The sequence below is a fragment of the Oryctolagus cuniculus genome, chromosome 1 (assembly GCF_964237555.1).
Source record: "Oryctolagus cuniculus chromosome 1, mOryCun1.1, whole genome shotgun sequence".
NCBI lineage: Eukaryota > Metazoa > Chordata > Mammalia > Lagomorpha > Leporidae > Oryctolagus > Oryctolagus cuniculus.
The window spans coordinates 68,878,484-68,906,340 of NC_091432.1; the positions used below are offsets into that span (position 1 = coordinate 68,878,484).

At 39.8% G+C, this 27,857-nt stretch overlaps 1 protein-coding gene across 3 annotated transcripts in view; it reads right to left on the reverse strand.

The window, feature by feature from the left end:
- RSF1 (remodeling and spacing factor 1) overlaps positions 1-27,857 on the reverse strand; it is a 165,371-nt gene that overhangs the window by 107,455 nt on the left and 30,059 nt on the right. For 2 of the 3 annotated variants that reach the window (XM_002708674.5, XM_017344448.3), the window contains exon 2: positions 6,459-6,550. In XM_002708674.5, the coding sequence (XP_002708720.2) occupies positions 6,459-6,550 (92 nt within the window). Of the gene's footprint in view, positions 1-6,458; positions 6,551-12,593; positions 14,927-27,857 lie in introns of those variants that run through there. The other variant, XM_051822018.2, reaches the window with a different exon arrangement.

Here is a 27,857-nt window from a genome sequence, read left to right on the forward strand (position 1 = left end):
AGCATTAAAATTAAGAATTTGGCAAGGTTGTAAGATACAAGATCAATATACAAAAATTCCTTGTATTTCTATACACTGAAAATAAAACTAAGAAAACAGTTCCAGGGGCTGGCACTGTGGTGCAGTGAGTTAAAGCCCCAGCCTGCTTCGAGTCTGGCTGTTCCTCTTCCAATCCAGCTCTCTGCTATGGCCTGGGAAAGCAGCAGAAGATGGCCCAAGTCCTTGGACCCCTGCACCCGCGTGGGAGATCAGGAAGAAGCTCTTGGCTTCGAATCAGCTCAGCTCTGGCCATTGCAGTCATTTGGGGAGTGAACCAGCGGAATGGAAGACCCTTCTCTCTCTGGTTCTACCTCTCTTTGTAACTCTTTCAAATAACTAAAAAAAAAAATTCTTAAAAAAATAAAAAAGAAAACGGTTCCATTTAAACAACAAAATGCTATGGAATACATTTAACAGATTTAGTTCAGTCAGCCCTCTTCTGTAGACATGCGCTCTGCATCTAGATTCAACTAAACACCAATCAAAAATGTTACAAAATAAATTACATCTGAACTAAATGTATGCTGTTTTGTCATCATCCCCCAAGTAATACAGTGCAACTATTGACATAAGATTTTCATTCTAGTAAGTACTATAAGTAACCTAGATATGATTTAAGGTATACAGGAGGGGACTGGCATTATGGCACAGCAGCTTAAGCCACTGCTTGCCATTTCTGGATTCCATATCAGAGGGTCAGCTTCCCATACAGCTCCCTTTTAATGTGCCTTAGACACCAGTAGAAGAGGGACAAAGTACTTGGGACCCTGCCACTCACTTGGGAGACCCAGATGGATGTTCTTGGCTCCTGGTTTCAGCCTGGCCGAGATTTGGCTGTTTGGGCCATTTGGGGAGTGAACCAAATGGATGAAATATATCTCTCTCTCTCTTTCTGTAGCTCTGCCTTTCAAATAAATAAATCTTTCTTTTTAGAGTATACAGGAGAAAGTGTATAGGTTACATGCAAATATGACCACATTTTATATAAGTGACTCCCACGAGGACCAAGAAATGAAGACCTAACAGAAAACTGTAAAATACTTTCAAAGGATTTAAGAAGACCTAAATAAACTAAAAGAACTTCTGGTCATGGATCAAGAGTGAAGAGGGCAATATGCCACTAACTGATCTAAAGATTCGACACAATTCATATACAAATTCTAGCTGGCATTTTTCCAGAAATTGGCAAGCAATATTTAAAATTCACACAGAAATGTAAGGGATATAACAACCAAATGATCCTGGAAATTAACAATTTCAAAACTAACTACAGGGACCAGCGTTTTGGCATAGCAGGTAAAGTCACCACCTCTAACATTGGCATCCCATCTGGGCACTGGTTTGTGTTCCACTGCTCCAATTCCAATCCAGTTCCCTGCTAATGGCTTGGAAAAAGCAGGGAAACATAGCCCAAGTGTTTAGACCCCTGCCACTCATGTGGGAGACCTGGATGAAGCTCTCGGCCTCTAGTTGTGGCCTGGCCTGGCATGGAACAACTGAGTACCGTGCAAAGAATGTAGCTGGGCCCCTCCCTTATTTCACTGATTATAAAAAATTAACTCAAAATTTCTCACAGACCTAAATAGAAGAGCTCAAATTATAAAACTCTTACGACAAAATACAGGATTAAATCTTTTTTTTTTAAAAAAGACTTATTTTATTTATTTGAAAGACAGAGTTAGAGAGGTAGAGACAGATGGCCGCAACCGCTGGAGCTGTGCTGATCCAAAGCTAGGGACCAAGAGCTTCTTCCGGGTCTCCCATGTGGGTGCAGGGGCCCAAGCACTTGGGCCATGTTCCACTGCTTTCCCAGGTCATAGCAGAGAGCTGGATCGGAAGAGGAGCAGTCGGGACTTGAACTGGCTCCCATATGGGATATTGGCGCTCCAGGCCAGGGCTTTAACCTGCTGCACCACAGGATTAAATCTTAACTCTGAGCTAGGCAAGGGTTTCGTAGGTATCGTACCAAAGCACAAGCCACAGACAAAAACAGATAAATTAGATTTCATAAAATTAAAAACTTTTGGCAGCAGGTTAAACTCCTACCTGCTATGCTGGCATGTGAGTGCCCATTTGAGTACCGGCTGCTCCATTTCCAATCCAGCTTCCTGCTAATGAGCCTGGGAAAGCAGCAGAAGATGGTCCAAGTACCAGGGGTCGCTGCAACTCATGTGAGAGAACTGGATGGAGTTCTAGGCTCCTAGATTCAGCCTGACCCATCTCCAGCCATTGGGGCCAGAGTGGTTGGAAGATTCTCTCCCCCATCCCCTTCAACTCTGCCTTTCAAATAAATAATCCTTTTTCAAAAAAGTTAAAAACATTTGTGCATAAAGGGACATTATCAAAAAACTGAAAATGCAAATAATGAAAAAATATTTACAAAACATGCATGTGGCAGGATTCTATTATAAAGAATATACAAAGTACTCCTACAATTCAACAATAAAAATAACCAATTTAAAAGTAGACAAGGACACAGCAGATATATAAAATCATCAAAAACATGAAAATAATGTTCAACATTAATTACTAGCAAAATGCAAATTAAAACTAGTAGGATAATTATAAGAAAACAAACCTAGTAAGATGGGGCAGGAGTTTGGCAAAGTAGTTAAAACACTGCTGTGGACGCCTGGGTCCCACACTGGAGGTCAGAACTGTGCTTGCAGCTAGTGGGCACTCTGGAAGAAGGCGACAGCTTACGTAGTCAGGCCCCTGCCACCTGCCTGGGAAACCTAAGTTGAGATTCTGGCTCTGGCATCTGGGAAGTGAACGTGTGGATAACAGGTCTGTCTCTGTTTCTTTCTCAAATTAAACAAACAAGCAATAATAACAAAAAACCCTAATGCAACGTGTTGGTGAGGAGGGATATGGTAATGCAATCCTACATTCCTGAAATGTGCAAAGATGCAAGTGTGTGGAAAATGAGGAGTGCAGCAGTTCTTCACGAAGTTAAAGAGGGATTTATCATATGACCTAGCAACTCCATTCTCGACTTGGAAGAAATGAAACCAATCACATGTATACCCCAAAATTAGTATGCAATATTCACACCAAAACTATTCACAATAGCCAGAAGATAGAAGCAAATCAATCATGAACAGATAAATGGATACATAAAATGTGGTATATCCATACACTGCAACATTATTCAGGTATAGAAAAGAACAAATTATTAATACATGCTACACCATAAATGAACCCTGAAAACATCCTCCTAAGTGACGGCAGCCAGAAGCATCATATGAAGCATCTAGAAGTGGTCGATCCACGGATACGAGAAGATAATTAGTCACCGGTGGCTGTTGTGGGGGTAGAGAGTAATGGGTAATGTCCTAGAACTAGAGGGTAGCGGTTTCTGTACAACATTGTGAACACATTAAATGTCAGAAGTTAATGTTAGAGTAAAAAACACAAAGGGCCTATATATGATTCTCTTTATTACAGAATATCCAGAATAGGCAAATCCACATAGTCAGAGAAGAGATCAGTGGTTGCCAGAAGCTCAGGCAAGGCGAAGTGACTGCCAATGAGTATGAAGTTTCTTTTTGGTGTGTTGAACATGTTTTAAATAAGAAAGTAGTGATGGTTGCACAATCTTGTGAATACATTAAAAACTACAAATTGTATACCTTAAAAGGGTTAACTTATGGTATGTGAATTTAACTCAATTCAAAAAGCTTGAACCACAATTACAGAACTGAAGGCTCATATAAAATCAACTCAAGTCTGACATCTTAAAAAGGAACTGGGAACTAGGGGAGCAAAGGTGATTATCCATGATGCTACACTAGGGCTGGGATCAGTACACAAGATATTTCTACCTCAGTTCTCAGACATCACAAAATAAAAAAATTTTTAAATCTGTAACAAAAAGATTTATTCATAAGATACAGTCTTTCAAGTGCCTTTAAATGTTACTTTATTTATTTTTTTAAGATTTATTTATTTATTTGAAAGGCAGTTACAGAAAGAGTGATCCTCCATCTGCTAGTTCACTCCCCAAATGGCCGCAATGGCCAAGGCTAGGCCAGGTTGAAGCCAGGAGACAGGAGCTTTTTCTGGGTCTCTCATGTGAGTGCTTAGGCCCAAGGACTTGGGCCATCTTTTGCTGCTTTCCCAGGTGCACTGGCAGGGAACAAGATCAGAAACGGAGCAGTAGGGACTCAAACTGCTGCCCATATAGGATGCTAGCACTGCTGACAGCAGCTTAACCCACTACCCTACAGTGCTGGCCCCTCAACTCTTTCTAAGCTCCAAAACTTTGACTTTTAATCATTAGCAATAATTTTGTTAAAACAGTAACCTGATATTTTAACAAGCATTTTTAGTAGTCAAAAATTTGCTCATTTCTCCCTCAATTTAATACATTTCAGAGATTTAATTAAATACTAGTTAATCAGGCTTTAGAGAACCTCATAGTACCCAATTTTTGAAATTTGGAGTCAACTTTGAAATGCTTTCAACTTATGTAAAACAATAATGGACTATATTTTACATTGTGTTTTTCGAAAGTTGGACAGTCCTACCATCTACAGCTGAGTGCCTCTGTTACCTCCCCTTGAATCTGGCCAGAATTTTGACTGTTTCAACCAACAGAGGATGGAGGAAGTAACTTTCAGAAATTCCTGACCCCAAAAATTTTTGTGCTGATTAAAATCATTTTTATGTTATGTCTCTTCGTTTCGAGTAGTGTGTTATACAACAAAGATAATTAGAACAGAATGTGCTATTTATAATATAGAAATAAGAAGCTTTTACTTATTTATTTATTTGAAAGTCAGTTACAGACAGGAAGAGACAGAGAAAGAGAGATCTTGCATCTGCTGGTTCATGCCTCAGATGGCTGCAATGGCCACCGTAGGCCAGGCCAAAGCAATGAGCAAGAGATTCTTCCAGACCTTCCCATGTGGGTGGCAGGAGTGCAAACACTTGGGCCATCTTCCGCTGCCTTTCCCAGGAAGTAGAGCAACTGAAACACAAACTGGAGTCCATACAGGATGCTAGCTTAGCAGGTGGAAGCTTAACATAGTGTGTGCTATGCCACAACACACTAAACTAAGCAACTCTTGGTGCCCAAGGGTTACTCTCTCTGCAGAACTCTATAATTATATACTTTCCCCTCCAAAAAAAGAGAAGGAAAAATATATGTATGTAAACATATTTTTTAAAAAGCAGCAAAGAAAATGATTTAATCACCTAAAAACATAACCTATTATTCTAGTATGTTACAGAATTCAAAATGCCCCCAAAGGACAACATGCAAATGATAAATATATTAGTTCAGGCTTGTATAAACTATATGACTTAATATTTGGATTCAACTCCAGACATTTTATCCTGAATGGTCTTGCCTTTAATAGCGTCAATCCTAAAGCTGATTAAAATAACCTAGATTGGGCTGTTCTTGTGTTCTTAACACGGCACGTTAAGCCACCACCTGTGATGTCACATCCCAGCTGCTCTACTTCTCATCTAGCTCCCTGATAATGTGCCTGAGAAAGCAACGGAAAATGGTCAAGTGCTTGGATACTTGCCACCTATGTGGGAGACCTGGATGAAGTTCCTGGCCTTGGCCTGGTCCAGCCCTAGCCGTTGCAGCCATCTGGGGAGTGAACTAGTAGATGGAAGATCTCTTACTCTAACAGTGCCTTTCAAACAAATAAATAAATCTTAAAAAAAAAATTACCTAGGTTGTCTTTATTAACAACAGGTCTCGCTTTGTGGATAACTTGAAAGTTTCCTATACTGACTTATTGGGCTTTGGGCATTTTAGCTCTTAAGTTACGAACAAATCCTGGCTCTGCATATGCCTACTGCACAATCTTAAACAAATGTAACAACTTTCCTGGGCCTTATCTGTGTCTAACTATCAGAATGATTCTTAAGGATTAAATGAGAGAAGACATGAAAGTGCTGAGCATGGCAGGCATAACAGAAACATAATACCTCTGAAATCTAACTTAAGGACTCCAGACAATTACTTAGTAACAGCAAAACATGGATTTTAGAGTTATATTCTGTAATTTTTAAAGTAAACTATTAAAACACATAAGCATACTGGGGTAAGCACTTGGCACAGTGGTTAAGACACCACTTCCTAGTGCCTAGGTTCACGTCCCAGCTCTGCTCCACATTCTAGCATCCTGCCAACTGTACATCACCGGAGGCAGAAGGTGAGAGCAAGCTGTTGGGTCCCTGCTACCTACATGGGAGAACTGAGTTCTTGGCCCCAAGATTTGGTGTGGGCCATATCTGTTGAAGCAATCAGGACATCAACCAGTACGTAGACTTCCGCTTATCTGTCTTTCTGCCTTTGAAATAAACTAATAATTTTTTAGAAAAAAAACTTTAGGATAATATGAAATATAACATCAATTTATGCTAGAGTAACTTTAGTAACAGAGAAAGTTATTTACCTTGATCAAATATTTTTCCCATCTGTCTGCTGTAACAGATTTGCCAATCTTCCTCATCAACTTCAAGTGGAGTTCCACCAATTCTTTTGGTACTTAAAAGAAAGGAAAAAAAACTCTGTTAGCCAGCAAAACAAAACATTTTAAAAATATTTTTTAAAAAACACAAACTTTCCCCAACCCTAAAAATTTCTTAAAAATAGATGCTGATTCTAGCTTTTAGATCTCTGAATCAGAAAAGCCTAGAGTAATATATGACTGAAAACAATTTTAAGAGCAGCAAGTATATTTGTATTTTCTACCAAAGTAACAAGAAGTAAAAGTGAAATTTAATGTAAAGTATAGATTGCGTGAAAATGACATGTCTATGTAGGCTCAACGATTATAGCATCGTATCACTAAAGTGCAGGATGCCCATGGCAGGGCAGGCTGTGCATGTGAGGGGATAAGGGACGTGTAGGTGAAACTCTGAACTTTGACTTAATTTTTCTGTAACCCAAAAACCACTCTAAAAATGTGTACGGAGTAGGCATTTGTCTAGTGGTTAGGTTACCCACACCCCTACTGGAATACCTGGGTTCAACTCCTGGCTCTGGTTCCTGACTCCAGTCTCCTGCCAGTGCAGACTCTGAGAGGTAGTGGTGATGGCTCAAGTAATTGGGTTTCCTGCCACCCACATGAGAGACCTGGTCTGAGTTTCTGGCTCCTGGCTTCGGCCCCAGCCCAGCCCCAGCCACTGCAAGCATTTGGGTAGTAAACCAGCAGACAGAAGCGCGTGCGCGCTCTCTCTCGCTCGCTCTCTCTCTCTGCCTCTCAAATTAAAAAAAAAAAGTAAAAATAAATAAATAAATAAATTTGAGAATTCTATTTTTTTAAAAAATCATTAAGTAAAAGCATTTAACTATACAACTGAAAATTCTAATCTGGTTGTTTCCTCTACTAAGATTTCAGACCAAGATATAGATTGAAAGCATTAGAAAGGAACAAAGGAATACAAATTCCAAGCTGATGGATATCTCAGAAATAGAGACTCGTGGTTTTCAGACTGTTTCAACAAACTGTTCCTCCAATGTGGCCTTTTTCTGATGTGCTAAACTTCTTTACAGCATTCCTATCGATCTCTCCTTGACAATCTCCACAGACAAAAAAATTATTCACATTCCAAATGCTAGTTCAATTTTCTGTGCAGCAAAGCTACCCTTACTCTAAATAAAAAATCTGCCTTCCTACAATTTCCTCCCCTAGTTCTGACTCTCATTCTAAAGTTTAAAAAACAGCATTTTTAATCATTTTTCAACATGGGATCCTTCAAGTATTAGAAGACTGGTGTATCTGTCCGCAGTATCTCTGTTTCTGATTGTAAACAGACTCCCTCCAAATGGGCATGATACGATTATGTTTTAAAATTACATTAATTAGACCTGAGAGAAATAAAGAACACACATCTGTCAAATTTAGCACTTTACAAATCCCAAATACTACTAGTAACCCAAAAGAAATTACAAGTACCCTATACACAAAATTTCCATAATCAAATATATTTGAAAAATGCTAAGTAAAAAAAAAAAAAAAAAACTAAAGTTTTGTAAGCAGGACTTCTGAAACTCTACTGATTTCCCTACAGCACACCATGAGCATCCGAGACAGTGATATAATCTGCAGTATTCCGTAATATATTTCATCCATTATCGTGTAGGGAACAAAGGCTCTACGGAACACTCAAGTTGGAAAAGGATGGTCTGTGGGGAAAGGATGGTCTAACTTTTTTTCAGTCATTTGTTCAGACGCTTATCCCCCACTAAAACTCCTTATAACTTGAAACAATTCTAAAGTACATAAATAGTCACTACTCAATAAATTTCTTTGGCCTGTTATTGGCCAGTAAGAAATAGTTCCTAGCTTTAATGAGCCTTTGTAAGTGAGTCTTCTTAGTGGGGTAAAATGGTGGGAGGGGGCAGGGGAGGAGAGGGGTCACACACGAGTAAACACAGTTACACTAAGACTTGAAAAAAGGAGTTAAGAATGGAGAAAAGAGGAAAAGGGCACTGCTTGTAGAAACAACACTTCCAATCCAGCTCCCTGCTATTACGTCCAGGAAAGCAGTGGAAAATGTTCCAAGTGCTTGAGACCCTGTGACCCATGGGAGAAAACCAAGATGGAATTACAGATCCTGGCTTTGGGCTGGCCCAGCTTAGTCTAATGCTGCCATTTGGGGAGTGAATCAGCAGACCAGAGGTCTCTGTCTCTCCCTCACTATAACTATGACTTTTAAATCAATCAATCAGTCAATCAATCTATCTATCTAGGGACCAGTATCTATCTATCTATCTATCTATCTATCTATCTATCTAGGGGCCAGTATTGTTATAGCGGGTTAAGCTGCCGCCTGTGATGCTAGCATACCACGTGGGGTGTCCCAGCTGCTCCACTTCTGATTCAGCTTCCTGTTAATGCACCTGGGAAGAAGATGGCCAAGTGCTTGGGTCCCTGCCACCTATGTGGGAGACCAGGAAGAAGCTCCTGGCTCATGGCTTCAGCCTGACCCAGTTCAGACTGTTGCAGCCATTTGGCAAGTGAACCAGATGTAAGATCTCTCTCTCCCCCCCTCTCTCTCCCTTTCTCTGTGTAACTCTACCTTTCAAAAAAATTAAATCTTTAAAAAATAAAATAACTTTGTAAAAGAACTGAACCTCAACTTCTCTATCTGTAAGAAAAGGCTTTGTTCACTATCTCAGAATTTTGAAACTACAAAGACTTATTTCTGTTCACAATTTTTGAGAACCAAGGTCACATTCAATTTCTTCTTTTTCTCAAACACAGTAGTCTTGATGGTTCTCCTTTTCCACATCTCAAACCTACTATTCCTTCCAATTTCTCTAATATATTACATATCTTCTCACTCCAGAAAAATAGCTATGGATAGCCTCCAGTAACCAAACCAATCTTTCCAGAAATACTTCTTTTGTGTTACTTCTCCCTTGTATATACTGATAGTTCTTAAAGATCAGGCCGGCGCAATGGCTCAATAGGCTAATCCTCTGCCTGCGGAGCCAGTACCTCAGGTTCTAGTCCTGGTCGGGGCACCAGATTCTGTCCCAGTTGCTCCTCTTCCAGTCCAGCTCTCTGCTGTGGCCCCAAGAAGGCAGTGGAGGACGGTCCAACTGCTTGGGCCCTGCACCTGCATGGGAGACCAGGAGGAAGCACCTGGCTCCTGGCTTCGGTTCAGTGTGGGGCGCCGGCCGCAGCATGCCAGCCACAGTGGCAACTGGGGGGTGAACCAAAAGAAAAGGAAGACCTTTCTCTCTGTCTCTCTCTCTCTCACTGTCTAACTCTGTGTGTCAAAAAAAAAAAAAAAAAAAAAAAAAAACACACCTATATTAGCTCATCCATATTTCTCACCTTAGCCTCAGAGTCTCAATATTCCGTCTCAATCTAACTCTCCAGTCCTTCTCTCTTACTTCTACACTGAAATCCTTGATACAAAGCATTTGGCCCGTTTACTACATGGGCTACATGAAAGCCCTCCAGCTTACTGTTCTCTACTCACTTGAATCATATTCATCTTTCAATGTCTGGGAAACACAAGTCCTAAAAGTCTCTGTGACGGCTTTTCAAAACCAGCGTCTCCTTTGTCTTTGGAACATCATTTTCATATGTTCTTTATCACTCACTTAGCTCCATGCCTCCCACATCGTACAGATAAATGGAATCACAAGATATTTTGATACCACTGGTGCTATTTTTTAAAGCCAATACAGGACAAAAACACATGTGCAATGAATGTTTTTAGATCCCACTTTATACTTTATACATGCTGATTTTGGCTTTGTACACCACTGTCCAAAGGCAATATAAAGTGAGCCACATAATTTCAAATGTCCCAGTAGCATTTTGTATTCATAAAAATACAAAGAAATTTAAATTAACTTTAATATATTTAACACTATACAGTACTACATAAAATGCCATCATTTCTTTTTTTTTTTAACTTTTATTTAATGAATATAAATTTCCAAAGTACAGCTTATGGATTACAATGGCTTCCCCCCCCCAAAACTTCCCTCCCACCCGCAACCCTCCCCTCTCCCGCTCCCTCTCCTCTTCCATTCACATCAAGATTCATTTTTAATTATCTTTATATACAGAAGATCAATTTAGCATATATTAAGTAAAGATTTCAACAGTTTGCACTTACACAGAAACACAAAGTGTAAAGTACTGTTTGAGTACTAGTTATAGCATTAATTCACATTGTACAACACATTAAGGACAGAGAGCCTACATAAGGAGTAAATGCACAGTGACTCCTATTGTTGACTTAACAAATTGACACTCTTGTTTATGGAGTCAGTAATCACCCTAGGCTCTTGTCATGAGTTGCCAAGGCTATGGAGGCCTTTTGAGTTCACCAACTCCGATCTTATTTAGATAAGGTCATAGTCAAAGTGGAAGTTCTCTCCTCCCTTCAAAGAAAGGTACCTCTTTCTTTGATGATCTGTTCTTTCCACTGGGATCTCACTTGCAGAAATCTTTCATATAGGTTGTTTTTTGTTTTTTGTTGTTGTTGTTTTTTTATTTTGCCAGAGTGTCTTGGCTTTCCATGCCTAAAATACTCTCATGGGCTCTTCAGCCAGATCTGAATGCCTTAAGGGCTGATTCTGAGGCCAGAGTGCTGTTTAGGACATCTGCCATTCTATGAGTCTGCTGTGTATCCCGCTTCCCATGTTGGATCGTTCTCTCCCTTTTTTTTATTCTATTGGTTAGTATTTGCAGACACTAGTCTTGTTTATGTGATCCCTTTGACTCTTAGTCCTATCATTATGATCAACTGTGAACAGAAATTGATTGCTTGGACTAGTGAGATGGTAAAATGCCATCATTTCAACATATAATCAGTAATTAAAATTGAAATATTTTATCTGTTATATTTTGTGTAGTTTACGCTGACAGCACATCTTAATTCATACTGGTCACATTTCAGGTGTTCAAGAGCCATATGTGCCTAGTGGTTACTGTATTGGATAACACTGGATAATACACAACTAACCCACAGTGTACTAATTAAATTTTTGGACCAGATATTAGAAGGTGATAAGTGTTAAAGGCATTAGCAGCTCTTAATTTGACAAGAAACAGGCAAGACCTTTAATTGAGAACTGAATCAACATTGAAGTTTAATAAATATTAAAATTGCTACACTTTGTACTCTCCACAGCAGCACTATTTAACAGAGCATTCCAGAATGCTGCAAATGTTCTATAACCGCACTTTCCAACAGAGTAGCCATTTGGGCACATGTGATTATTGAACACTTGATATGTGGCTAATGAAACTCAGGAACCAAACTTGTAACTTCATTTTTAATTAATGTAAATTTAAATAGACATATATGGCAAATGGCTGTGGTTTTGGACAGCACAGCTATACAGTAAAAACCACATTTTTAAATCACATGGTCCTTTTCTAAAACAATGACAAGCTCTATATTCACTTACTTATCACATGGAACATTCTGTAAATAGTCTCATTTCTAGAACATTGGAAGATTATTAGTAACTTCCTTCTGGTGATTTATTAACCAACTTCAAATCACTCTGAAAAATACAGATTTTTGACCCAACTGAACTGAGAGTTCTACTTTTTCAAGATGGAGGATACATATCTTTAATAGAACCCCTTCTTTCCCAAGGCTTACACAGGTAGAAGATTCTGAAGTAGAAATAAAAGGCCGGGGCTGTGTGAATTCAGAAGGGACTACCAACATGACATAGTTACAAAAAGGCAGAGAACAGCAGGATCCCAGTCTGTGTTACTAATCACTTACTCAAAGATGTTTTCTATTTTGACTTTTTCTAAGCATCTTTCTAGCATTAAGTTTTTTAAATGCTGCTGCTACTGCAATTCTATTCTGTTACTTACAATTTCACTTTGTGAATGGTAGAAATTTATAGCAGCTCATAATGACTAATGACATAATTCTCATTCCGCAATGAAGTCCTTTATTAAAATTTCATCTTAGTTTATAAGCAGAGATAGAATTATGAAAACAGATGACTTTTTCTAGGCCATTGATAAAAAACATTGATTTCAGATACAGTGATCAAAAGACAAGCTTATAATAAGCTTTTACTTACTGACCAGTTTTTAGAAACTCTGTTGGGGAAGCCCAGTTTTAGAATAATGAGACTGATCCCATAGGCCACTTGATCCTTGAAATCACTTTCATGTATTCATATACCTTATCTTCAAAGAGTTCATTTAATCAACCATCCTAGTTCTCTGAAAAGCAAAGAAATGACTCAAGACTATGAACTGTAACTGAAAATGATTCCAAGTAAGTATAATATAAATAGCTCAGCTCAGCTCATTATCATTATGGAAAAAAATAAATCCAAGAATAGCTATTATGCAGGTAATTGAACCAAAGGGTACATATGCTGCCCCACTTCAGATTTTTCAAGTTCCACGGTAATAATACTGTCTTTCTCACATAGATAAAGAAATGTGCCAAACATGACTCCGATTACGTCAGGAACAAAACCACAAAATTTATCTGATAGAAAGGAAGTAATCAGTGTACTACAAATATCAGCCTGGTTGCATGGGGTGACTGATATCAGCAATCCAGAAAGGAGAACAGAATTAAGAAAGGAATCCCACAAAACTGCAGCACTGTGTGAATTCACCCTCCCTGAAGGAGAAGGCAGATATTGCGTTACAGAGAGGAAAGGTCTCTGGGTAAGAGGAAGTGAGACATAGTAAACTCAGGTTATTTTGTGCTTAGACCTCATCAACAGTGTCCCACTAGAAGGAATCTGAGGTACCTGAGTCCACGGTTCCCAGTCCATGTGCCTCCACTCTAACCAGATGAGCCTATTTTCTGCTCTCTTTACTCTTAGCCTACCCGATTCAGTAGTCATGGCAAGAGGGGGTACAAAGCAAATTGTAAAAGAAGAAAAGAATGATGGGATAGTTTTTAAGGGAGAGGTGGGATTTTCTCACAACTTTTTTTTTTCAATAATTTCAAATCTAGTGTAAAGCTGAAAGATGAGTATACCTTTCAAGCATGTTACATGCACCAATCACTAACATTTTTTTGCCACTGAAACAAAAACACTTCACACAGGGTTAAAGCCATCAGGGAATGCCTCTACTAATGATGATACCATGAAGATTAGAGTTAACCAAGCCAAGAAAGGGAGAAACATGCCAGGCAAAAAGAAGCACATGAATAAAAGTCCTGAGTTAGCCAAAGGCTTCCACTGTGGCAGCACCAATGGTGAAAGCAGCAAAGGCCAATCTCATAAAGCCTTTGAGCCATGTACAGCATTTAGATTTCAGTCCGTAATAAAAACTCACAGGAGAAAGGGGAGAAATTTTTCATGATTCAGGTTTTTAAAAATTGCTCTATATCTAGGATCTGCTTCAAAATAATCTAAGTGTGGAGGTGGGAGTGGATGGAGTCACAGACAAAATAAAATTGTACTGAAGTTGGGTGATGGATACAAGAAAGTTTATTTTACAACTTTCTAGTTTTCTATGTTTCACATTTTCCTCATTTAAAAAGGAATAACAGGCCGGCGCTGCGGCTCACTAGGCTAATCCTCCACCTGCGGTGCCGGCACACTGGGTTCTAGTCCTGGATGGGGCGCTGATTTCTGTCCCGGTTGCTCTTCTTCCAGTCCAGCTCTCTGCTGTGGCCAGGGAAGGCAGGAGGATGGCCCAAGTGCTTGGGCCCTGCACCCGCATGGGAGACCAGGAGAGGCACCTGGCTCCTGGCTTCAGATCAGCACAGCGCGATGGACGCAGCGGCCATTTGGGGGGTGAACCAACGGCAGGAAGACCTTTCTCTCTGTCTCTCTTTCACTGTCTACCTCCACCTATCAAAAAAAAAAAAAAAAAAAAAAAAAAAGGAATAACAGGATGGGAAGATCACTTTGGTAGCCCTATGAGGCTATCACTATACTTCAGACAAGATAATGGCACCTTCGACTAAGCTTGTGGCAAAAGACACAAAAAGTACTCTTCAAGAAAACTGTAAAATCTAGAAAGCTTTTAAAATTCTAAACTTTTTTTAAAACAAGCATCTTTGTCAACCTTAATCCAAACAAATGACCACTCTGTAAGTCTCATGACATCTGTGTGATTTCTATTATTACTCATTTTTCTAACCAGAAACCATGACTTTTAGTGTAATCACGTTCATTATTTAAGGCAACATTTACATTTAATAATAAAATTGAATTTATCTGTACATCTTCTTTCTAATACTTTTCATTAATTCAAAGTTCAATTTCCACTTAAAAGCCTGCACTAATATTTTAACTTTTTATAATTAAAAATTATATGCATATTACAGAAAGCACTAGATAGTCAAGAGAAAGAAAAGCTAAGGTCAGTTTTCTCATTCATAAATGTAGAAGTTACACCAGATTGGGGCCGGTGCTATGGCATAGCTGGTAAAGCCGCTGCCTGCAGTGCTGGCATCCCATATGGGCGCTGGTTTAAGTCCCGGCTGCTCTACTTCCAATCCAGCTCTCTGCTATGGCAGTAGAAGATGGCCCAAGTCCTTGGGCCCCTGCACCCGGGTGGGAGACCCAGAAGAAGCTCCTGGCTTCAGATCAGCGCAGCTCTGGCCATTAGGGCCATCTGGGGAGTGAACCACCTGATAAAAGACCTCTCTCTCTCTCTCTCTCTCTCCCACTCTGCCTCTCCTTCTTTCTCTATGTAACTCTTTCAAATAAATAAATCTTAAAAAGAAAAAAAAAGAAGTTACAACAGATGATCTAAAGTTCTCTGGCTCTAATATTTAGTGTCTATGGGTATTGAAGAAGGCATTTATTTGCCTTATAACAAGCCAACAGTCAATCACAATACTTAACAAGTTTTTAAATGCAAGTTCATGATCTACTTCATACCTTTTGATAGACTAACAAATTTAGCTCCTGAGTTGTGATGTGAAGGCCTATGGCACTCCAACCAATGGTCCTTTCCAAATTTCTTTTTCAACTATCAAATAGAATAGTTTAGAAAACCTAACTTACAAATCAAAACCATCCTTTCTGAACAGCTCCTTATTTGGTTTTTGACCTGTGATTACTCCTGCCTATGTACCCTGGGGCCATTATCCATATTTAAAATGTAATTCAGCTAATATTTGCTGTGAAAACAGAAAGACTAGCCCCCAATCTTCTCTTAAAAAAAAAAAAAAGCATTACTGAGATGTAAGACACATTAAACTCATTCATTTAAACTATAGCAACCCAAAGGGTTTTGGTATATTGCGATATTTACTTCTTTAATCATGATGAAAGATATATAAAATTTTCCAATTTAACCATTTTTTTTTTTTTTTTTGACAGGCAGAGTGGACAGTGAGAGAGAGAGACAGAGAGAAGGGTCTTCCTTTGCCGTTGGTTCACCCTCCAATGGCCGCCGCTGCAGCCGGCGCACCGCGCTGATCCGATGGCAGGAGCCAGGAGCCAGGTGCTTTTCCTGGTCTCCCATGGGGTGCAGGGCCCAAGCACCTGGGCCATCCTCCACTGCACTCCCTGGCCATAGCAGAGAGCTGGCCTGGAAGAGGGGCAACCGGGACAGAATCCGGCACCCCGACCGGGACTAGAACCCGGTGTGCCGGCGCCGCAAGGTGGAGGATTAGCCTATTGAGCCACGGCGCCGGCCTCAATTTAACCATTTTTAAGTGTACAATTCAGAGGCACTAATCACATCCCAATGTTGTACAACAATCACCATTATTTCTCAATCAATTCTTAATAGTCAAAACTTTTGAAACAGTAATTCTACTTCTGAACTGCTTTCTGGAAAATTTATAAACATGAAGTAGAGTCCAGTATAATACATGTTCTCAATAGGGCAATAATGTCCCCCAGGGGCAAAAAAAAATCTCAAATAATGGCTTATTATTCTTTAAAGCTTAACCTTACCTGAAAAGATCTTATCTGTGGTATTTAATTTTTCTTTCTAGAGAGAAATTGATTTGAAATTAAATTAAAAATCTTTTCTTTTAGGTGTAGCAATGAAAAAAAGCTTAAGGAACACTGCTACACAATACACAAGAAAGCTCTGTTACTCAAAATGTAATATACTACACAGACAATGCCCAACCTGCAAATAGTTGTGCACCACTGAAACCCAAATGAAGTCCAAAATTACCAGTTATCCCACAAGAACCTATTTTATTGAAAACTTTAAATAGAATAGCAAGAACAACTCTCTTATAATTTTAACATTCAAAGCAGAAAAAGCAAGCACACTGGCTAGAAAATTGTTTTAAATGTATCCTAAATGCTGATAATTAAGGAAGTCTTTTGGCTACGATCAAGGTCATACCTGCTTCTCATCAGTACAATATCTAGGAAAAATAAAGAAAACATAAAACAAGAATGAAGTAAAGGGAAGAAAGGCAAAGAACGAGAAAATAAGGGTAGATTCTGCCATCATATAATCCTTATAATCTTGATAGTGCTGCTGTGTGATTATCTATCATCTATCTCCTCTTCCGTCTCTCTCATTCTTAGGTGTAAGCCGCATGAAGGTAACGTCCAAATCCACCTGCCTTTCTCATCACTGCATTCCCAGAGCCAAGCACAATTCCTAGTTCATGGCAGTCATTCAACTATCTGATGTACAGGAAAAGGAAAAGAAAATAAGGAAAGCAACAGGAGAGGCAGGGAAGCAAAGTAAAAAAGAAGAGTTCCCATAAGGATGAAAGAGAAATTATCTGAATTAATAACATTATGAAAGAAACTGATGAGAAAGATGAGATGAAAAGCATGGTAAAGTTGCTCTGTGTTACTCAGTTCACTCTGTGAGCCATCAGGTAACATTACTAACCCAAGAAAGCCTACTGCTGTTTTTCCCACAGCCTCTTTTCTCTCCCATTCAGGTACTGGGAGAGAACACTCCCATAGACATTGGAATAGAGGAGTAAATAATGAAGAAATACCTATACTCATCCAATGATTTTCCTTTTTTTTTTTTTTTTTTTTAAGATTTACTTTATTTATTTGAAAGACAGAGTTACAGAGAGAGGTGAGATAGAGAGAGAGGTCTTCCATCCGTTGGTTCACTTTCCAGTTGGCCACAATTGCCAGAGCTGCGCCGATCCAAAGCCAGGAGCCAGAAGCTTCTTCTGGGTCTCCCACGCGGGTGCAGAGCCCCAAGGACTTGGGCCATCTTCTACTGCTATCCCAGGCCATAGCAGAGCTGGATCGAAGAGGTGCAGCCAGGTCTCAAACTGGCGCCCATATGGGATGCCAGCACTTCAGGCCAGGGCTTTAATCCACTGTGCCACAGTACCGGCCCCCATGGGATGATTTTCTACCATAAGACTGCTAGATATTGCCATGCTTCTGGCCTCTACATGTTATGTCCCACAAGATTCACGAACTTGAACAGAATATTAAGACACCTTTATGATCCACTACCATAATCTTAGGTGTCCTGAAATCAGTAAAAATTATGTTTTGTAGATAATTCTGCAAAACTACAAATTTACACACACAAAAAAACACTTTCTTTGTGAAAAACTATCTTGCTATCAAACGATCATTTCACAATTTTTTTCAAGCATTCATGTAATAAGTAGAGGTAGTTAGGTAAGTAACATACTATATCATATTTGCATGAAATCTTGTCCAAAGTAAAAAACAATGAGCTATTATAATTTCTAGTTATTTTAATAAGAAAATGTAAGCACTTATAAACCACAACACAATATCCCAACCAAAATTACTATTATTCACCACCAGATGGTGATCATGTCTTATGTAAAGCAAAATTCTGGCACCTTACTTGGGGGCCAGTAAGCAGACTACTAAAAATAATCATAAAGCAAACCAGACTGTCTAAATAAAATGCTGGTGATTTCTGATGATTTTTAAGTATGATCAAATGAAACATCAGCAAAATCAAACACTAAAAAACAGGTTCCATCTGAAGACTTCTAAAGGAATTATCTGTCCATGTAAGTATTTGAAAATCTAAAGTAAAAGAAAAAGACAATGATGTGTGTGCTTCTGGTAATCTTGCATTGGTTATTAAACAATTCACTACACCCTGAACATCTTGAACTACAGACAGAAAAACTGCTCAGCAAAAAATGACGACAAAAACAAATCCTGTTATGAAAATGCTGAAACAAACTCCAAAAGAGAGGGACTAGTGTAACAAAACCATATAAACTCACCCCGCCCCCAATAAACACACTTTAACAATTATGGAGGAACAAGAATCTTGGAAGTAGCTCACCTTTATCATCTCAGCATCTAGACTGCTAAGGATGGCATGTACATGTCTGTGCCTGACCCCTCCTGGGAACCCCCCTCAAACAGTAACTGACAGAAGCATCTTTACTCTCAGATAAGATAAATCTGAGATAAGACTGATGCTGTCTTGCCAAAGCTCAACAGAAGAACCAAGTCCCAGCTGCCTACAGAGGTAACTTACTTTTATAACATCCTATGCTGGTTTTTTTTTCTTCCCTATTTCACATCTCCCAACCCCTACCAGCATTTCCTGGCATCATTTCCCAAATAAAGCACTTGACCTCAAATTTCTGTCTGTTGGTATGCTTCTTGAGGAATCCAACACTGGTCAATCTCTTAGTTTTGAATGAAAAATATGGACATTTCTACAAAAAAATGCAAATGTAAAATTTCTGCAAACATGTTCATGGAATTTATAGATAATCCAACAGACAAAATTATATAATCCTTCTGCCTAAAGGTTCAAGATAGCTGAGGTCCTAACTACATCTTTAAAACGGTTTCATCAAAATTACTCAGTCACATCAAGACATTAACATCCCATCCTTTCCTCTCTACTGCTGGTGAAGAAGCATCATTATGTAACTATTTACTTCTCATGTGCACAAAATCTAGCCACATAAAAAAATGAGACAACTGTTGCCTTAAGTTTTCACATTTTAGAGAAAAGCAAATGTTTCAGGGTAGTTTACTAAGACTAGGTTCCTTGATTAGCATGAAATTTACAAGTATTTTTGTGTATATATGATTTTGAATGAACATTTTTCAAAATATGATTGGTCTCAAACAACAATACAAGAGCACCAAACTTGTGAAGGCTTTTTTGTTTGTTTGTTTGTTTGCTTGTTTTATTTTGTTTTTAAACCTACTGCAGAGGTGGGCTTTTTGGCGAATGTCACTGCCACATCCCACATCATAGACTCTAAATTCAAAGAATCAGAACCAGCTCCAGCACCAGCTCCACATTTCATGCAGCTGTCCACTAATGTGCATGCACCCTGGGAAGCAGCAGATGACGGCTTACATACATGGGGCCCTGTCACCCACATAGAAGACTGGGTCAAAATTCCTGTCTTCTCCCATGGACTGGTTCAACCCCAGTTACTGCATTTGGGGAGTGAACAAGTGTACTGAAGCTACTTTCTCTTTCAGTCTTTCAAATAAATAAATAAATATTTTCAAAAGATTTACTTATTTATTTGAAAGGCAGAGTTACAGAGGGAGAGTAGGAGACAGAGAAAGATCTTCCATCCATTGGTATACTCCCCAAATGTCTGTAAAGGCTGGGGCTGGGCCAGGCAGAAGACAGCAGCCTGTAACTCCATCTGGGTCTCCAACGTGGGTGCCAAGGACCCAAGTAATTGGGCCGCCTTACACTTTTTCCTAGGTGTATTATAAGAGAGCTTGATCCAAAATGGAGCAGCTGGGACTCAAACTGGCACTCACACTGGATACTGGTGTTGCAGGCACAGGCTTAACCTGCTGCACCACAACGCCAAGAACTAAATATTTTAAAAAATCAAATTGATGCGATCACACTAATAGTACATTAAAGTCACCTTAAGATAAACAACATTCCTTCCTTCCTGAAAGAATTATCTGTACTCAATCTCCATTCCCTCACCTGTTTCATTTGCTCCTAACCCCCCCCCCCATACTCTGATTTCTACCAGATAAAGTAAATGGAGTCCTAAATCTTTGTCTTAATTAGGCAGCCTTGGGGCTGGTGTTGTGGGACAACAGGTTAAGCTGCCACCTGCAACACCAGCATCCACTCCACACTCTGATCCAGCTCCCTACTAATGTACCTGGGAGAGCAGCAGAAGATGGTCCAAATACCTGGGCCCCTGCCAGCCACACTGGATGGAGTTCTAGGCTCCTGGTTTCAGCTCAAATCATCCCTGGTTTTTGCCACTTGGGGAGTGAACTGGCGGATCTCTCTCTCTCTCTCTCTAACTCTGCCTTCTGCCTCTCAAGTAAAATAAAAATAAACTGAAAATTAAAGATTGTTCACTTTTTTAAAAAAAGTTCTGATCTCAAAAAATATAAGCTAATATACTACTGATTCACTGTGCTGGTTAAGCATATATTCAAGTAACAGAAAACCTTACCAGACTTCAACAAATAAACGTTTATTGTTTCCCCCCACAAAACAAGAAGGCCAGAGTTAGAAGTTGCTAGCTATGGTTTAATGGCTCCTAAGTCCATTATATTGAATTTTTTGAGTACCCACACATACCATGCTATTTCTGGAACCTAGCTCTTAGCATCTGCAATCCCCTCTTATCCTTATCTCAAATCTTCTTTTCTTGGAGTTCAGTTCAGTTGCCTCTCCTTTAGGAAAGCATCCTTTCATCCCACTATATCAGGACTCAGTACCCCTGCTTGGTGTCCCAAAATGAACCTCACTCATATTTATACATATACTACATGATAAATGCCTATTTGATTAGTTGTATCCCAAATTAAATAGGTCTGCATTTTCAGCACCTGGGACAGGGCTAGCACATAACATGCACTCAATAAAGACTTGTTCAAGAAATGGTTTTGGTATTTAAAGAGAAAAATAAACTTTTTCATAAATATGAACTTCCTGTAACCCAAGAAACTGACAGACTACCACATAAATAAACAATAAAACACGTTCTTTGCTCATACTTAAATTTTTACGGGACTGGCACTGTGGCACAGTGGCCTGAAGCGCCGGTATCCCATATGGGTGCAAGTTCTAGTCCAGGCTGCTCCTCTTCTGATCCAGCTCTCTGCTGTGACCTGGGAAAGCAGTGGAAGATGGCCCAAGTTCTTGGGCCCTTGCACCCTCATGGGAGACTTGGAAGAAGCTCCTGGCTCTTGGCTTCAGATCAGCGCATCTCCGGCCGTTACACCCATCTGGGGAGTGAACCAGCGAGCAGATGGAAGACTCTCACTATCTCTACCTCTCTCTGTAACTCTGTCTTTCAGATAAATAAAATAAATCTTTTAAAAAATTTTGTTGACAATGCATGTTTGATTCCCAATCAACAAAACCCAGGCATCAACTTACAACTGGCTAATCAAAATAAAAAACTGGCTTTTATGAAAACTTCCTTATCAACACAAGACAAGAGGAAAGGTTACCTAAGCTAAGAAAAACTCAGAGATACGACCGAACTAATGGCTCCTGTTCCCCCGTCTGCAGGCAGTCATGCCTCTTCCAGTCTCAGGAACCCACTGGTTCTCTCACAGTATTTTGCCTATTCTAGAGTTTCATATAAATGGGATAATATAGAATTTACTCTTTTTATCTGGCTTTTTTTCCAGTTAGCATCATGTTTATGAGATTCATCCTTTTTATTATTAGTATTCCTTTGTAAAAACATCATAATTTGTTTGTTCATACAATCATCTGTTGAACATTTGGGTTGTTTTAAGCTTGGGGCTATTATAAATAAAGCTGCTATGAACATTTGTGTGTAGACTTTTTGTGGGCATACATTTTTACTTTATTTCTCTTGCATAGACAGCAATGGAGCTGACAGGTTGTACCAAAGGAATTGTACCATTTAATATACCTATCATTATTGTATAAGAATTCCAATTGTTTTATATCCTTGCCAAGAGCAGGTATGGCGAAGATCTTTTTTTTTTTTTTTTTTAAGATTTGTTTATTTATTTGAAAGGCAAAGTTAAGAAAGAGAGAAAGAGGAGAGAGAGATACCTTCAGTCCTCTGGTTCAACTCCCCAGATGGCCTGATCAGAAGCCAACAGCTTCTTCCGGGTCTCCTATGTAGTTGCAGGGGCCTAAGTACTGGATCCAAAGTGGAGCAGCTAGGATAAATCAAGCATCCATATAGGATGCTGGCACCACAGATGATGGTTTTACCAGCTTTGCCACAGCGCCAGCCCCAGTGAATATCACTTTAAAAGAATTTGTTTTCAAGTGGTTGGCATTGTGGCATAAGTTAAGCCACCAACTTGCAATACCAGTATCCCATATTGGCACCAGTTTGAGTCTCAGCTGCTCCACTTCCAATCCAGCTCCCTACTAATGTGCCTGGGAAAGCACTGGAAGATGCTCCCAGCTCCTGGCATCAACCTGGCCCAGCTTTGGCCATCACAGCCATTTGGGGGAAGGAACCAGCAGATAAAGCTCTCTCTCCCCCACTCTGTTTCTGTAACTTTGCCTTTCAAATACATAAATACACACACACACACAAAAAAAACAAACAACAACAAACCACAACAACAACAACAACCCGAAAACAATGGGGCCAGCATTGTGCCATACTGACACTGGGCTTCACGTATCTTAAAGCTCTGCAAGGGGCCAGTGCAGCAGGTTAACACCCTGGCCTGAAGCACCAGCATCCCATATGGGCACCGGTTTGAACCCCAGCTGCTCCACTTCCCAACCAGCTCTCTGCTATGGCCTGGGAAAGCAGATGTCCCAAGTCCTTGGGCCCCTGAATCTGGAAGAAGCTCCTGGCTCCTGGCTTCAGATTGGCACAGCTCCAGCCATTATGGCCATCTGGGGAGTGAACTAGCAGATGGAAGACTTCTTTCTCTGTCTCTGCTCTCTATAACTCTGCCTCTCAAATAAATAAATCTTTAAAAAGAAAGCTCTGCAGTAAGTGAAAAAATATTATCAGAATTATCCTATCTTCATGAATTAATCCCTAGAGTACTATGAAATAGCCCTTTTATTTCTACTACTATTCCTTTTTCCTGAAGTCTACATTTTCTGATATTAGTATGGTGATTCCAGCTTCCTTATGTTTTAGATGGTACATTATTTTCTAACCTTTTACTTTTAACCTGTATCTTTACGTTTAAAGTAGATTTCTGTCAACAGAGTACACTTAGGTCTTGCTTTTCTATCCACTCCGACAATCTCTTTTATTTAATTTTAATTTAAATACTACAGGTGGCTGCTGGTAACACTGGAGAACAGATTTAGAACATGATTTAGAGGGCCAGTACTGTGGCGTAGCAGGTAAAGCTGCCACCTGCAGTGCCAGTGCCAGTTCAAGACCTGGCTGCTCCATTTCTGATCTAGCTCGCTGCTATGGCCTGGAAAGCAGCAGAAAAGGTCCATGTCCTTTGGGTCCCTGCACCCACGTGGGAGACCCAGAAGAAGCTCCTGCCTCCTGGCTTTGGATCGGTGGAGTTCCAGCTGTTGCGGCCAATTGGAGAGTCAACCAGCAGATGGAAGACCTTTCTCTCTCTTTCTCTGCCTCTCCTTCTCTCTGTGTGTAGCTCTGACTTTCAAATAAATAAAGTAAATCTTTAGTAAAAAAAAAAAAAAAGAACATGATTTAGGAAACCACTGTCCACAGGTCAAATGCAGCTTGTTATCACCTGTTTTTATATGGCCTGTGAACTAAGAATGCTTTTACATTTATAAAGGATGGGAGGTGGGCAGGGAACAAAAGGAAATTAATATTTTTGTAAAATATAACAATTACATGAAATTCAAATTTCAATGTCTGTAAGGTATTTTTCCCCCCAAAGAAACTATGGATATATTTTGTCCTACTTTATTTTTATGGAGATTACTGGATCTGTGGGTTTATAATATTCATCAAATTTGGATTTTATTTTTATTTATTTTTATTTTTTGAGAGGCAGGGAGAAAGAGACAGGATTCCCATATGCTGATTTACTCCCCAGATGTCCGCAACCACCAGGGCTGGGCCAGACCAAAGCCAGGAGACTGGAATCAGGAACACAATCCAGGTGCTTCATGGGGTGGCAGGGAGCCAACCTGAACCATCACCTGCTACCTTCCTGCATTAGCATGAAGCTGGAATCAGGAGCTGAAGACCGCAGTCAAACCCAGGCGCTCCAACACGGGATACAAGTGTCTCAATTGGTAGCTTAACCACTAGGCCAAACAATCATCCCAAAATTGAAAACTAAAGCCATTAGTTCTTCCAATATCTTCGGCTCCACACTCCTTTTCAGATGTCAGATATACTTTATTGAGCCTGATTGCTGCTGTCTCAGAGACCAGTAAGGCATGTGATTGTTTTCAGTTCTCTCTCTCCCTGCTTCATTTTAGATAAAGTCTACTGCTTCATTTTGGGATAATGTCTACTGCTCTGCTTTAAGTTCACTTTTATGTTCTTCCACGGTTTCCCATCTTCTGTTAAATTCATTCCAGTACATTTTTAAATTTCAGATATGGTTAATTTTCATCTTGAAGTCACATGGTTCTCTTTTATATATTTAATATTTTTCATTTCTCTCATTATGCTCATAGTTTTTTTTAAATACTCTAATTATAATAGGTATTTTAACATCCTTATCTGCTAGTTTCAGCATTTATCTTTTCTGAATATGCTTCTCTGAATTTTCTCCTGGTTATGGTTTCTTAGCATGTCTCGTAATCTTTGCTTAGATGCTGCAAAATATATTACATGGCTGTTTTGAGTGTTTAGAATTTGTAGTCACTGTAAGATTTTGTAAGAATATTAATATATAGGATTCATTCTTCATTCACTCTTTCTCTAAGATCATTCTAAAACAAAGTTTTGGCAGGTAGTTATCAGCAGATCCATCTGATCCTTTTGAGGTTTTTTTTCTGTCAGCTTTACTACAACAAACCCACTGAGCTCTCCACTGAACACCTGGGGTGCTCAAAGGAACCTTCCTACTTGGTTGGACTTCAAACATCTCTGCTTTAAACTCTGGGGAAATGATGTAATAATTTCCAAGAGTTTATTGCCGAGCTTTGTGGAGTTTGAATCCATGGATGTTGCCCGATATTCAGTAAAGACCCAAAATGCTCCCTGTATAGATTTCTAGAGTTCTTTGTGTAACTCCCTTCTTCAGAAATTGGTTCTGAGGTGGGTGCTGCAGTACAGTGGGTTAAGCCACTGTTTGGGACACTCACGTCCCACATCACAGTGCTGGCTTTGAGTCCCAGCTACTCTGTTTCTGATCCTGCTTCTGCTGATACAGACCCTAAGAGGCAGGAAGTGATGGCTCAAGTACTTCAGTCCCCACCACAGAGATGGAAGACTCAGATAGGGTTCAGCGTCCTAGTGTCTTTCAGCATGGCCCCAGTCCTAGAGGTTGCAGTCATTTGGAGAGTGACCAGCTGGTGGAAGATCTCTCTCTCCCTCTCTCTGTACCTGCCCTTCAATCACATTAAAATAATTATGTTTTTAAAATTTTGGCTTTGGATATTTTAGTTACCTAAACCTCTCTAAATCCAATTGTTGCTTCCTCAATGGAGTAAGACTTCCACGCGTTCCTCATGTTCCCTCTTGATGATCCCACAGAACTCCAAGTATTATATGGGCAGTTAGCCACAGTAGTTGTACAGTTTGCCTCTTTTATTTTCACTCTCTCAGGGACCACAAACCTAATATACCATTTAAAATGCAATGGTTTAGGGAGCCAGGGTGGCCCAGTCAGTAAACCTATTGCCTGCGACATCAGCATCCCATATGGGTACAGGTTATATCCTGGCTGCTCTACTTCCAATCCAGCTCCCTGCTAAGGGCCTGGGAAAAGCAGCAAAAGATGGCCTAAGTGTCTGGGCCCCTGCCATACATGTGGGAGACATGGAAAAAGCTCCTGGCTGCTGGTTTTAGACTGACCCAGCCCTGACCACTGCAGCCATCTGGGGAGTAAATCAGCAGATGGAAGATCTCTGTCTTTCCTTCTCTATATATAATTCTTTTAAATAAAGACATAATGTTTGTTTGTTTTTTTTTAAAAAAGCAATGGTTTAATATTTCGGTCAAGCTTCTTATTTATGACAAGAGGGTAAAAACTCTTTATTATCGTCACCATAGCCAGAGATGGAATTCCCTGTGTTTTTTTCTTTTTTTAATTTATTTATTTGAAAGGCAGAGTTACAGAGAGGTCTTCCATTTGCTGGTTCACTCCCAAATGGACACAACAGCTGGAGCTGGGCCAGGCCAAAGCCAGGAGACAGGAGCTTCATCCAGGTCTCCCACATGGGAGCAGGGGCCCAGGGACTTAGGCCATCTTCTGCTGCTTTCTCAAGCACATTAGCAGGGAACTAGGTCAGAAGTGGAGCAGCCAGGTTTAAACAAGTGCCCAAATGAGATGCCAGGACTGTGTACCAAGGCTTAATCCACTATGCCACAGTGTCGGCCCCATATTCCTAACTTTTTTTAAGTTAACTCCTAATTTTCTTTTTAAGTTAACATTAACAATATATTCATTTGAGCATGTGAACTTAAAGAGTGATTTATAATTAGATTTATTTTTCATTTTTTTTTTATTTATTTGAAAGGTAGAGTTACAGAGAGGGGTGGAGGAGAGAGAGAGAGAGAGAGAAAGAGAGAGATATCTTCCATCTGTTGGTTCACTCCCCAAATGGTCAACAACAGCCAGGGCTGGGCCAGGTGAAAGACAGGAGCCAGGAGCTTTTTCCAGGTCTCCTACAAGGGTACAGGGGCCCAAACACTTGGGCCATCTTCTGCTGCTTTCCCAGGAGTATTAGCAAGGAGCTGGATCAAAAGTGGAAGAGCAGGGACTCAACCAGGCACCCACGTGGGATGCTGGCATCACAAGTGATGACTTTACTTGCTATGCCACAATGTTGGCCCCAATAAATAAATCTTTTAAAAAATATTCTTCTTGCCACTTGATATGTGTGTGACCTGGACAATTTTTAACTTTTAAGCTTTTTCATAAAGATGACAAACAATATTTACCTATAAAACTATAAGGATCAAAAATAAGTTCTCCTTTCCCTTTATGGAAATATTAAAATTACTATGATATACATATTGTTTCTTTTTAGGCAGCTCATGTTTAAAACATATATCCAGGGGTCAGAGTTGTGGTGCAGTGGGTTAAGCCTTCACCTTCAATGCCAGCATCCCATACTAGCCCATGTTTAGGTCCTGGCTGCTCCAACTCCAATCCAGTTTCCTGGCCCAGCCCTAGCTACTGTGACCATTTTGCAAATAAAACAGTGGAAGATCTGGGAGAAACTCCTGACTCCTGGTTTCAGCCCGGCCCAGACACAGTCATTGAGGCCATCTGGGTAGTGAACCAGTAGATGGAAGATCTGTATCTCTCTCTCTTCCTCTCTCTGTAACTCTTTCAAGTAAATAAATAAATCTTGAAGAAAAAAAAAAAAAAAGCCCAG